Here is a 12,866-nt window from a genome sequence, read left to right on the forward strand (position 1 = left end):
TGCCTACAACCGCCCTTCAGATCCGCAGGTCTTCCCAGCTGTATCCAGCGGACCCGTCAAGGGCCGGAGCGGAGAGGTCCTTCTGGGGTCCACCCTGACCCGCCACAGCGCCGCGGGCCTCCTTGGCCTTTGCCCGCGGGCACAGCGGGCGTCTTCTGCCACGGCCCCTCCCGCTGCCTCGCCGCCCCGGGCACCCGGGAAAGGGCCCTGTTTTGGCTCAAGCGAGACAGGCCTCCACGGCCGGCGGCCGCTTCCTCCCTGCCCGCCTGCTTGTCTCCTTGCCAGGGGGACGCATTCCCGGCGGGGCCCTGCAGCGCAGCAGCCCGTGCTCGGGAGGGGACCCGGAGAAGGACCCGCCGAGCAAGGCCGCGCTCGGCTCCCTCCCGACAGCTGCCTTCCCCCGGGCGCCGGGCCAGCCTGGCAGCGGCGGCGCGGACTACAACTCCCAGGGATCTGCAGCCGAGCAGCGCCGGGCCCCGCCAGCCAGCCAGCCAGCGAGCCCAGCCCAGCGCAGCCCAGCGCAGCCTTTCCGCCCGGCCACCCGGAGAGCGGGGGCGGGCAGGGGCGCCGTCGGCACGGGGACCGCTCGCAGGAGCCAGCAGCGCCGCCCGCCCCATGCCGCGCCTGCGCCCGCCCCGCAAGGCCGCCCCGTCGAGCCGCCGCCGCCGCCCCGGGAGCCTGGCCTGAGTCTGCCGCTGGGCCGCTCGCTCGGCATGGGCCGCGCCGCGCCGCTCCCGGCGCTCCTGCTGCTGCTGCTGCTGCTGGGGCTGCGCGCTGCGGCGTCCGGCGGGCGGCCCGACGGCATCCGCCTGGCCTTGCGCGGGGGGCGCGGGGGGCGCGGGGCCGGGCCGCTGGAGGGCCGCGCGCGGCGGGCGACTGGCCCCGAGGGCAGCTTCGTGGACATGATCGACAACTTGCGGGGCAAGTCCGGCCAGGGCTACTACGTGGAGATGACGGTGGGCAGCCCGCCCCAGAAGGTGAGCCGTCTGCCTTGGGGCGGAGGCCGTGGCCGTTTTGCCACCTCCCAGGCGCGGCCTCCCCGCCTGAGCAAGCCGCAGGGGCTGGAAGGGAGGAAGGAGCCGACGCCCGGCCTCGGCGGAGGGGAGGGGATGGGTGGGGTGGCCCCCTCCTTGCCGCTCCCCGGGGTGACCCAGGTCGGGTCGCTTGCCTGAGGCCCCCCTCCCCCCTTTGGCTGGGTTTCGTGGATGGGGGGGGATGCCGTGGTTTCCCCACCCCCCTCCCCGTCTACCGCCTGGTCATCCGCCTGATTCCAGGAAGGTTCCGACGGCCCCTGAACTCTTCTTGCCGGGCTTCCTGTTGGGCCCTGGCCCCTTGCCAAGCCTGCGAGACTCGCCAGCCACTAAGGTCCCTTATGTAAACGGCGGCTGCACACGAGTAAAGCTCCCCATGCCTCCGAGCACAGTGTGGGTGGAGGTTTTAACCCCCCCCCCCTGCCCAGCTAGAGCCAGCCTGCCAGATGCCCTGCCTGGAGGAATAAAGCAGCCCCCCAGCAAAGGAGCAAGCGCCAGAGGGAGGGAGTGGGTGGGTGGGTGGTGGGTGGACAGGGCCCCCTCCAAGTCTCCGACTGCCGAGCTTCCATGTGGGCAGTGGCCCCTGCTGGCTGAACAGGCACCGAACGAGGCCACCAGGCCACTGACCACTGGGCCATTGGTTGCTCTGGCACCTCTCTCTCTGGGGCAGAGAGGGTCCCCCTCCTGCTTTGCTGCCTGAGCGCTCTACAGGCTCCTGCATGCTGAGCTGCAACCCACATGCATCAGAGGCAGGCAGGCGTGCAGGCCCCGGGTCTTGCTCCCCCCCCCCCCCAGCAAGGTGTGCAGACAGGCAGCCGGTGTGGCCCTGAAGCCCTGCTGCAGCCAAAGGGGTCGTGAGCAGCTGCTGAGTGAGAAGAGGCAGCGGGACCCTTGACTCTTCCTGCTGCTGCCAGCCTGAGTAGGCAATACCGATCTTGGCAGACCAAGCGGATAACTGCATAGGTCCGGCCCAGGGGTGGGTGGGAAGCTGGCCCTGTTGCTGGAGGGAAATGTGTGGCAAGAGCCATTCAGAATCCTGTTTTTTGTTCAGTGTTTCTGGAGGGGCAGATGTAGCGCAAACCCAGCAGGACTGTGCTCTTCAGCCAATGTACAGCTGCAGCCGCCATGAGGTCAGAATGAATGCTGCCCACAGGGGGCCTTGGCAGGACCCTCTGATGCCCACCCAGACAGCTACCTGCTGGGCTGTGCTGCAGTGTGACAAAGGACAGGGTGTGTGTGTGTGTGTGTGTGAGGGGATCCATGCTGATGCAGGGTGCTGGACAGAGCCCTTTCCACCAGCAGGCGGGGGGGGGGGAGGGGGCACATCCTTCCAGACCTGTTCCTATTGAACACTGGTGGCTCCCACTGACTGGCAGCTGACCACCGATGGAGAGGTTGCTGGGGATTGTGGCCATGGCTTGCCTCTGGCGGGTTGTGGAGGGTCTGCTGCTGAGCAGGAGTGTTTCCAAAGGGACTCTCTTGTGCGCCGTCTTTCCACAGAACACGTTGCCCCCTTGGCTTGTAGGCAAACGAGCAGAGGAGAGAGAGGGGCAGGTTTTGGTGGAGCCAGAGAAGGGTGGGGGTGGGGATGGTGCAGGGGGAAGTTCACATCCTCTGAGGTCTTGCGTACTTGACTCGTAGGAAAGAGCCAGAGTCCAGCGGCACCTTCAAGACTGGCCACTCTGCTCCACTGGAGCCTGAGCGAATTCTGGCCACCGTGGCCTCCAAAATAGCCCCCCCCCCGAGCTGTGGGCAGCTGGGGGGGCAGGTTCTGGTGCCAGTGTGGGTTAAGGAGGGTATCATTCCTGAGTGATTTCCCAGCCTGGAAATGGTTCGAACCCCAGCAGCAGCCCCCCCCCCCCCCCGCTCTGACCTTCACCAGTGGTGCAGGGAAGCTGATCGGCCTGCAGCTTGATGCAGAGCTTGCCACTTCCTCCAAGGCCAGCTCAAGGGCAGCACAGAAGGGGAGTCAGGGCCCGCCCTCTCCTGGGCTCCGGCAGCCGACCGTGCTGCAGAAATTTGCAGGACCAAGTTCTTGATGGGCCATCACAAAAGGCTCATCGATGTTTGGATTTGTGGGCCAAACCTGCTCGCTTTGTGTTCCTGCGGGATCCTTATTTTCCCCATCGACCGAAGCTTCTGTGTAGCCCGGAAGCAGGCACATTCCTCATCCCAGCAGGAGGGGTGCTCTGCTGCCTGTTGGTTATTTCTGGTCCCCTTGGAGCCAAGATGAAAGGCAGGGGACACATGGAAAGAAAGGAGCACAGTGTGTGTGTGTGTGTGGGGGGGGGGGACGGGTGTTGCCAGCTACGTTATTCCAGTCGGAAGGAAGCAGTCCTGCCACTTTCGGCTGCTGGGCTCCCAATTTCCAGGTGCCCACTGACCCCTCCCCTCTCCCCCTCCGGCAGCTGAATATTCTGGTGGACACGGGGAGCAGTAATTTCGCTGTGGGGGCGGCCCCCCACCCCTTCCTGAGGCGCTACTATCGGCATCAGCTGTGAGTATGCTGGTCCGGGGGGGGGGAGGGGGGGAGGGCGAGCGCTGGCCCTGCACGGGACCTGCCCCACCCCTCAGTTCGGCGGGGCCTTTGAGACAGGAGCCGCAATTGCCCAGCTCCTTCGTCAGCCCAGCTCCTCTCCCCCCATCTGCGGGGGCCGGCAGTGAGAAACTGAGGCTGAATGGGGAAGTTTGAGGAGTGAGGCGGGGGCTTCCCACACGGGGGCCTTGTTCATATCACATCCAGGGTCGTGGGCAGCACCCATCCTGGCCTGCCGCAAAAGTTTTTGCCAATAAGGGCGCCTCTACCTGGCCAGGCCTGTGGCAGCTTGGAGGGGCTCGCTGATCTGCAGTAGAAATCCTAAAATACCCCGGCGCAAGAGCTGTGCCTCCCCCCCCAGAAGGCCTGAGGAGAAGCCCTCTGATGTGCAGTCCTCCTGGGCCTTTTGCAGCTCCAGCACCTTCCGGGACCTGCGGAAGGGGGTCTATGTGCCCTACACGCAAGGGAAGTGGGAAGGAGAGCTCGGCACGGACCTGGTCACCATTCCGCATGGGCCAAACGTCACGGTCCGTGCTAACATCGCTGCCATCACGGAGTCGGACAAGTTCTTCATCAATGGATCCAACTGGGAAGGGATCTTGGGCTTGGCCTATGCAGAGATTGCCCGGGTGAGTCTGATGTCAGGACGGGGGGTGGGTCGGCGGCCCCCACTCATTTATCTGGCTGCTTCCTTGCTGCCCCACCTTCCTCCTCAGTGGAGGGCCAAAGCAGCTGACATCGTTCTCCTCTCCTCCCTTTGGACCTTACAACAGCCCTCTGAGGTGGGCTGGCCCAGGGTCCCCAGGAGAGCTTCCAGGGCAGAGTGGGGACTTGGGCTTCCCATTGGGGGTCGGGGATGGGGGGGGGAGGATGCCTCCTACATGGAAATAATAATCTCCCCTGCGCTTGATGCTTGGATCCGCCATGGAATCGGCCCTGCTGACCAGGTGTGAAATGAGCAGTCCCCGGATCCCTCCTGGCCAGTGGGTGGCTGAGTCCTTCCCCCCTCCCTCCCCATGGGGGACTGCCTTCTCCCGTCTGTCCAGAGCTCCCCAGAGGGTGGCCGGCTGGCCTCTGCCCATTGCCTTTCCTGCTGGCGCCCCCCCCCTGCCAGATGGGAGGGGCCTTGCTGACCCCAACTTCTGGCTTCCTCCCTTCGCAGCCAGATGACACTCTGGAGCCCTTCTTTGACTCCCTCGTGAAGCAGACCCGGGTGCCCAATGTCTTCTCGCTGCAGCTGTGTGGGGCTGACTTTCCCCCCAATAACTCTGAGGCCCTGGCTGCTGTGGGGGGCAGCATGGTGAGTGTTGCAGGGGCTGGAGCCCTTGATTTTAGCTGGAACTGTGCTGGGCTTAGAGATTAAGATTCCTATAACTTTTGAAACCAAGGGGAAATTGTGTGCCTAAACCTTCCCAAGAATATCTATGTTTTTCTGTGGAGGGAGGGGGGAATTTCCTCTTTTATGGACTGAACAACACAATAGAAATCATCTATCACTCCAACATACCAAATTGTCCTACTCAGCACATTTGTAGGTGTGTCCCTGGGCCTTGAGAAAGTGTTGCAAACTTTTTTGCCATCTGGGAGGGAGTAAAATTAGAAGTTGAAAGTGGCAAACAAATTCTGTAGTCAAGAAAGGAAAGTACAGAGAACCTGCCAGGGGGCCTCATAGGACTGCTGGCAACCTCCAGAGGAGGTCTAGAGATCTTCTGGGATTACAGCTGATGACAGAGATCAGTTCCCCTGGAGAAAAGGGCTGCTTTGGAAGGGTCATTTGACCCCATTGAGCCCCCACGCACGCACGCACGCACACACACCGCCATCCTCAGCCTTCCCCCCTCCCCAAACACACTCCCAGGTATTTCCCAGCCCAGAGCTGGCAGTCCTGTGTCTGTGAGAGACTGAGGTTGCTGGGCAGAGGCAGCCAGTGGCAACCTCCTCTGCTCATCTCTTGCAGGGTCTCCATGAGCTAGGGGCGAGGTGACCGCACCCTAAGAGAGGTTCTTTTCTGTGTGCAGAAAAATTTATATTTTCCTCTGGAAAAATTGAGAAAGGCCTCAGGGGTTTTTTTTGATGCTGTACCCTTCTAAGTAGGTTCACGTGGGTCACAAGCAATAGAACATAGTTTGAGTCTGGGGGCACCTTTAAGGCCAACCAAGTTTTATTCAAGGTATACATGTTCATCATGCTCATGCATACTTGTAAGTGGGGAAAATCTTGCCTTAAGCCTTTTACACGTGCTACAAAACATTTCATGGGAGTTCCCTTTTTCAGTGGTCCCCCAAATTGTCAAATGTTTTAATGGGAAGAGATGAGGAAAATAACACCCCCTCAGATGTTTTCCTCCCAAATATTTCCATTTTTGCCTCAGGCCTTGACCTCTCTAGCTATGGCTCACGGCTCCTTCTTACAACAGGTGCAGTGAGAGCACTTAGGAACATGTGCAGAGGGCCATCTTCTGCCCAGCCATTAAGCACTGCCAGACTCCAGCTGTCCAGGTTTATTTTGGCTCCAAGGGCTGCCAGATTGGAAGGGGCGGGGGGGCCAGTACTCCAAGCCGAGGTGTGTGTGGGGAGGGCATCCCTCCACGCAGAGGCGGCTAGGGGTCCAAGCCGAGTGAGAAGGCTGCGGTGCCCTCGGGGTCTTTGCCGATGCCTGCTTTCTCCCCCTTCCCTGCAGATCATCGGGGGCATCGACCCATCTCTCTACTCAGGCAGCGTCTGGTACACGCCCGTGCGGAAGGAGTGGTACTACGAAGTGGTCATTGTGAGGGTGGACGTCAACGGGCAGGATCTGCAGCTGGACTGCAAGGAGGTGAACGATCCAGAAGATGGCGGGATGGGTGCCCCCTCTCCCCTGGGGACAAAGGCCTGTGTGCCGCTTTGGGGCCTTCGCCTGAAAGTGGAAGGCTGCCAGAAGGCCCCCCTGGGGCAGTGCGTGTGTGCCGGCGTGGTGCCTGCGTGGTGCACGCAGCCAGAGCAGCTGGGCTGACCCCGTGCCCTTCCCTTGCAGTACAACTATGACAAGAGCATTGTGGACAGTGGAACCACCAACCTGCGCCTCCCTAAGAAGGTCTTTGAGGCAGCCGTGAAATCCATCAAGACCGCCTCTGCGGTGAGCAAGGCGTGAGGGTGGAGGTCTGCCTCCCCGTCTGCAGGGGGCCCTCCCCTCTGCCCAGACAAAGCAGGAGTTCTGTACTGGGGGGATCACCCCCCCCCAGCTCTGGAGCCAGCTGGAAGAGGTTTGAGTTGCCCTCCTCCAGTCAGGCAAGCAACTCTGCCTGCTGATGCCCCGGCAGGACGCTGGCCAGGCCCTCTGTGTGTGCTGTCTTTGGTGGGGAAGAGAGGAGGCGCCCCCGCCTCCCCTGTCTGGACCAGGAATGGGGGGGGGGGGGTGCCAAGGTCCTGTTGCCTCTTGGAGCAGCAGCAGCAGCAGCCCCCCCCCCCCCCATCCTGCTCTGGCCCTGATGCCGCCTTCTGCCCTCCTTCCTCAGACAGAGAAGTTCCCTGACGGCTTCTGGCTCGGGGAGCAGCTTGTCTGCTGGCCAATGGGCACGACCCCCTGGCACATCTTCCCAGTCATCTCCCTCTACCTGAAGGGCGAGAGCACCAACCAGTCCTTCCGGATTAGCATCCTGCCCCAGGTGGGTGATTGTGGGGTCCGCTGGGCTGGGGGCCGTTTCCCGGCAGCAAGCCAGGTGCGGTCGAGAGGCTTCCGTTTGCTTGGCAGGAGGGGCGGTCTGCTGGTTAGGGCTCCTCCCCCCAGTATCCCATGGAGAGAGGGCATAATTTCCAGTCATTTTGAAAAGGGATGACTAAACTGTGGATAGGGTTGGGTGGCCCAGCCTCGTGTGGTCTCCTCAGTTCTCGGAAACAAAGCAGGGCCAGCCTTTTTGGCATAGACCTGCCTGCCTGCCAGACTGCCTGGCGTGTGGCCTGGGAAGGGGGTAGGCCCCACACAGTGCCGGGGGTCCTTGTCCAGGCTTGCCTGCAGCTCCCCGCTCTGTCCTGCCCCTCTCCCGGGCACCCTGGTCCAGTCACCCAGCTCTTGGCCAGGCTTCTTCCTCACAGGATGGGCGTGAAGGTGAAAGAGAGAGCCACCGAGCTCAGGAGGGGTGGGGTGTGTGGATGGGACAGGCTGTTTCAGAACAGGGAGAAGAAAGGGCGTCTCTCGAGTTCTGGTCTGCGGACTGCTTTGAAGTCCCACAAGCAGAGGTGACTGGGCATATGCAGAGTGCCTTTCCTGCCGCTTTCCCTGGGCCTCTGGCCCCTCTTGTTTGGAAGCGCCTGACACTGCCGCTCTCCCTCCTCTCCTCCCTGCCTGGCCCAGCAATACTTGAGGCCGGTGGAAGACGTGGCCACGTCGCAGGACGAATGCTACAAGTTCGCCATCTCGCAGTCTTCCACGGGCACCGTTATGGGCGCCGTCGTCATGGAGGGATTCTACGTTGTCTTTGACCGGGCCCGCAAGCGCGTAGGCTTTGCCGTCAGCACTTGCCACGGTGAGTCGGGCACTCAGCCGGCAGCTGCCGCCTTGGAGAAGATTGGAGGCTCAGGGCTGTGCAGGGAACTGCTGGATCGCTCCCCTTGGCTGCTGGGCTGGCAGTGGGACGGGGGGAGTGTCAAAGCGGTCAGAGCCTCTTCCCTCCTTGCCCTCTTGCCCCCTCGCCCGTTGGCTGTGGGGGAAGGGCTGTGCGGTTACTGTGAGCCTCCGTCCATTGGGGTGGCTGCTTTTGGTGCCACTGCCCTGACACCCCCCCCCCCTCGGTCTCTGGCTTCAGTGCATGACGAGTTCCGGACAGCCACCGTGGAAGGGCCCTTCCTGCACCCCAACATGGAGGACTGTGGCTACAACATTCCCCAGACGGACGAGTCCACCCTGATGACGATCGCGTACGCCATGGCTGCCATCTGCGCCCTCTTCATGCTGCCGCTCTGCCTGATGGTGTCGCAGTGGCGCTGCCTGCGCTGCCTGCGCCGGGGCCACGATGACTTTGCAGACGACATCTCCTTGCTCAAGTGAGCACTGCCTGCCCACGGCCGTCGAGGCAGAGACAGGACCGCATGGAGAGCTACGGACTGGAGTGGCCTCAACCTCCACGGAGAGGGGGCCGAGCCCCACCCCCAGTTGGAGCAGGGCGTGGCACATGGTCCAGCCACGAGGGAGGCATCCTTTTCCTCCGTGGGGAGGGGCAGCAAGCCCCAGGGGGGCTGTCCTCCTGCCCTGCCCTGCCCTGCCCTAAAGAAGAGCCGTGGGAGAGGCGGGGGCTCCTGCAGGCCTTTGCTGAGGGGGCGAGGGACATTGGTGCTCAGCAGGCGCTGCTCTCTGTCCTCCGGGGGGCTTGTGGCCCTGAAGGGCTTTTGTCAAGAGCAGGTTGCTTCTCTCCAGGGCCTTCAAGGTTTTCTGTGCATATTGTTATTTATCAAAAGGCAAGGGGAGGATCCCAACTGCTCCCCCTTTTGGGCTGGGCACAGGGAAAGGGCTTCCGGTGTGCCTCCAGTGGGAGACGGGGGCCAGCTTTTCATCAGAGGTCCCGCAAGAGGAAGAAGGCTGTGCCCCCCCCCCTAGGACTGGCCCACAGGACAGGGCAGGGCATGTCTCGTGGAGGGCTTGAGGAGCACCTTGCCCACCGCTTCTTCTGTCTCCATGCAATTGGCACGTTAGGAAGCTCCCTTCCCAGAGCAGGACTCTGAGCCGCCAGTTTGGTGCAGGTTTTGAAAGGTCAGGCTTGCCGCCTCCTCAGTCAGGGCCAGCACTTGCTGGGCTCTGCTCCGGGTCGTTCTCTCTTTGTGGACGAAAAATCAAAGCCACTTTTAGCCTCCGGGCTGGCACCGTTCTCCAAGGACGGACACAGACCAAGCCCTTTATGCCCAGCATTTCAGACGCTTCGTGGGGGCTTAAGATTTCCTGGCCCCAAAGAATGCTTGCTGGTGCTCGCTGTCTCCACCGGCCCTTCCTGGGGAGGGTAGCGTGCTCTCTAGGGAAGCCAGATCCCATCCTCGGCCTGCAGGTGAATGGAGAGAAGCCCACTGCTATGGCTAGTTTTTATGGACTGCAAGCTGCCTCCGAGCAAGACCAGGAGTTTGGGCTAGGACTGTCCCTGGCTAACACTCTGCCCTCTTCTGGTGGCCCAGGCTGTGCCCTCCCTCCCTCCCCCCCTCCTAGGGAAGCTAGGCCAGGTGCTCAAGCTGACTGGCAACAGGTAGGGAGATGCTGGCGGGTGCCCCCTGCAGGCCTAGCAGAACCTGACAAAGCTCTTTGGAGGAGGAGCCAGGCAGCCTTGAGTGCACAAGGGCCCAAGCGCCAGGACCACGGCCTGGCCCCCTTGTCCCATGTAACAGAAGTATCTCCCGCAGCCTCAGGCAGGCTCTGTCCTGACAGAACCACAAGGCAGTGGATTGGCAGGCATGGCCCAGCCCCAGCGCCACCCCCCCCCAGGTCCTTGATTCCTTTGTCCATGTCTCTGGCTGGCTGTGCTCTTAGTGCTGGAGGCTCTCTCTATGATGATGAGCTGTAAATATTTGTGACATTAACCTTTAACTGTCCCGGTTTGTCTCAGTCTCAAGTGGAGGAAGTGGAGCCAGGCAAATGTTTTGGTCCTTTTCAATAGCTGGTGGTTGCTTTTTGGCATGATGTAATGGACGGGAGGGGTGAAGCAGTAGGGGAATCTGCCCCTGGGCAGGGATGCACTTTAGGGAGTGTGCCCTGGGCACGAGTCATCCAACCTGTCCCTGGTGCCCTGGTGGGGCTGCTGCTTAAGAGGGAAAGTGCAGCTTCCTCCTGCCCCCCTCACACCTTCCAAAACCATTTTTGGGAAGTCCAGCATTGGCCCTTCTCTCTAGTGGGGGTGGGGCCCACGCGTCTGGCATCATCTCCTGGCCGTTGAGGGGGCAGCAAGAGCAGCCACCGTGTCAGCCTCTGCCTGCTTCCAGGAGGAGGCCCCCTCCCTCCCAGGCCAGCAAGAGGAAGCCGGAGCTTTCTCAGTCTGGGCAGGTGGCGCCTTCTGAGCAGCCAAGGGGCCTCCCTGGCTTTGGCTGAGGGCGGCTGGCCGTCAGCTGCGGGAGGGCCTCCGGTTCTGGCCCCCACTGCGGCAGGCAGCCATTTGACAAGCCATTAAAAATGTCAACCCCCATCGGGAATGGAGGTCCTGATCAGAAACCTGGAGAAACAGACTGCGAAGGGTCGGGGTCGGTCAGTCAGTGGCAGCCCTGGGTTGAGTCACCTGCCACCGCCTCAGATGCAGCTGTGGCCCCCAAGAGTTGCCCAGGGGTGGAAATAAAAAGGGGGTACACTGGACAAGGGATAAGGGGTGATGCCAGACATTTGTACCTGGCCTTCTCTCCCCGTTGTGTCAGTGTGTGTGTGGGAGGGAGGGAGGGAGGGAGGGGTGCCTCTTGGCAACAATTTGGGGGGTGGAAATGCAAGGAAAAGCAAACGGGCCAAGGAGAACCTCGTGGGGGTACACCTGGGAAACAAGGGCGAGCCAGCAGCACAAATCAAAGACTCCTCCGTAATATACACACTTTAATTCTGAACTAGTCTGTATACGGACTTTCTATACACACATTCCCTATAGAATAAAAATGTACATGTGTATACATGGCTGTATAAATATAGAGCTGTAGAAATCCAGGGAGCCCCTCGCGGGCAGGGACCGCTCTCGTCCTGTGTCCACCGGGGGTCATTTCAGCGTCGGGCAGAAGGGACAGGCATCGTTCGCATTGGTCTGGGCCCAGAATTTAATGCACTGAAAGAAGATTTCTTGAAAATAAATCCCTGCCCTGTTTTTCTCCTCATCCACTGACTTGCTCTCAGGAAAACTCCACTGCACGCAATCCCAGAGAGGGTAGGGCTTCTGTGACCGCCCCAGGGAGAGAGTGTTGTGAAGCACAGACCACTGGAAAGGCAAAACCTGTTTTCATCGCCCCAAAAAGAGGAACGGTGGCCTCCCACCAAGAAGGTGCCATCTACATATGGAGAAAACTATTGTGGTCCTTCCAGAATCCTGCTAGAAATGGCTTACAAGCAAAAGCACCTCCATAAAATCATCTTAACTTGCTCTTTACAAGCAGAAGCCAGCAATGTAAGGTCAGTAGACAAACATCCCAAAGACAGCCAGCAGATCAATATCCCCCCCCCCCCCCGCATGCCAAGTTCCACAGGGACTCGTCAGTCCTGACTGCCCCACACCCGCGGCATCCGCCTCTGTCCCCTGCAGGTGTGGGCTTGGCCTCACCTCCTTGTGCAGTACATGGGAACAGGCCATGGGGTGAAGGTCGCTGGGCTGAACCAGCTTCTGGCACATCAGGCAGAGCTTGCAGGTCATGGGAGCCTGAGGGGCAGAGAGAGAGGGCAGGAGAGAGGAGGGGCCTCGGGAGCCCCCACCCGGTGTGTCCTGGGAGGCAGGCAGGGTTCTGCTCACCTGGGCGGGTGTCCCAGCATAGGGCCCCTGTGCAGGTGGTAGAAATATTTGGCTGCTGATCTGAGGCAGAGGAGCTGGGAACATGGAGGAGCGGATTCGAGCGAGGGGCTGCAGCAGAGAAGACAGGATTTGGGGGGGGGGGACTGCCTGCCTGGCACAGCCTCAACCCCCCTCTCCCTCCAGGCCCTGTGCCATCCTACCTGCGCCCCCACAGGGGCCACCCTCTCCGGCTGTCCAGCCAGCCTGGCTGCCACCAGCTGGTTCAGCTCTTCCATGGTGAGCCCTGCCAGGGTGCGCCGTGCTGCTTTGATCTGCTGCAGGGTGGCGGTTAGCTGGGCCCTGGGGAGAGAAGCCGCTGAGAAGGGGCCCCAAGGCTGGCCAGCAAGGGCAGGGCCAGAGGAGGCGTTCCCCGAGCCCCCCCCCCCACCTCTCTCTCCTGGGGCCTTCCAGAGGCCAGCCGGCAGAAACATGCCCGGGGAGGGGCTTCTTCCCCTCAGCTGCCAAGCCAGAGAGCACTCGAGGGAGGGGGGAGGGGGCTGCACAGGCCAGAGCCAAACGAAAGGCCCCATGGCTGGCCTCGCTTTCCTGCCAGGAGCTCCACTGCCAGTTCTGGGCCTTTGGATTCATCTGCTTCATCTATAGCCCCAGCAAAGGGGCTGGCATCATTTCTCTGACCTCCATCTTTTCCTCACAACACTCCTGTGAGGGCAGCTAGGTGGAGAACAAGCAGTTCAAGGGCACCCAACGAGGTTCCTTGGCACAAGCTGGGATTTGAATGGGGGGCACTGCTAACTACTACACCACTGTGTGATTCCCCCCCCCCCGACACACAGAGAGACAACTCCATCTCCCCCCAACACTTCAGCTCCTGGAAAAG

At 61.4% G+C, this 12,866-nt stretch overlaps 2 protein-coding genes across 3 annotated transcripts in view; one reads left to right on the forward strand and one right to left on the reverse strand.

Moving 5' to 3' along the window:
- On the forward strand, positions 1 to 11,165 carry BACE1 (beta-secretase 1). The gene is made up of 9 exons (XM_077306202.1): positions 1 to 977; positions 3,440 to 3,528; positions 3,980 to 4,196; positions 4,730 to 4,867; positions 6,247 to 6,381; positions 6,580 to 6,681; positions 7,061 to 7,210; positions 7,897 to 8,068; positions 8,348 to 11,165. The coding sequence occupies exons 1-9, from the start codon at positions 714 to 716 to the stop codon at positions 8,587 to 8,589; spliced, it is 1,509 nt and encodes a 502-aa protein (XP_077162317.1). The 5' UTR covers positions 1 to 713; the 3' UTR covers positions 8,590 to 11,165.
- RNF214 (ring finger protein 214) overlaps positions 11,077 to 12,866 on the reverse strand; it is a 10,539-nt gene continuing 8,749 nt past the window's right edge. For both annotated transcript variants that reach the window (XM_077306200.1, XM_077306199.1), the window contains exons 13-16: positions 12,190 to 12,328; positions 11,990 to 12,097; positions 11,804 to 11,899; positions 11,077 to 11,314 (exon numbers count right to left, since the gene is read on the reverse strand). In XM_077306200.1, coding sequence (XP_077162315.1) covers positions 11,249 to 11,314; positions 11,804 to 11,899; positions 11,990 to 12,097; positions 12,190 to 12,328 — 409 coding nt within the window. In that variant the 3' untranslated portion in view covers positions 11,077 to 11,248. The remainder of the gene's footprint in view (positions 11,315 to 11,803; positions 11,900 to 11,989; positions 12,098 to 12,189; positions 12,329 to 12,866) is intronic.

Source organism: Paroedura picta, chromosome 12 (assembly GCF_049243985.1).
Source record: "Paroedura picta isolate Pp20150507F chromosome 12, Ppicta_v3.0, whole genome shotgun sequence".
NCBI classification, from domain to species: domain Eukaryota; kingdom Metazoa; phylum Chordata; class Lepidosauria; order Squamata; family Gekkonidae; genus Paroedura; species Paroedura picta.

Excerpts from the sequence above, each read along its gene's own strand:
- BACE1 (XM_077306202.1), top strand. The coding sequence starts at position 714 with ATGGGCCGCGCCGCGCCGCTCCCGGCGCTCCTGCTGCTGCTGCTGCTG. Across the intron at positions 4,868-6,246 it reads CTGCTGTGGGGGGCAGCATG|ATCATCGGGGGCATCGACCC; the intron begins GTGAGTGTTGCA and ends CCTTCCCTGCAG. Across the intron at positions 6,682-7,060 it reads CCATCAAGACCGCCTCTGCG|ACAGAGAAGTTCCCTGACGG; the intron begins GTGAGCAAGGCG and ends CTCCTTCCTCAG.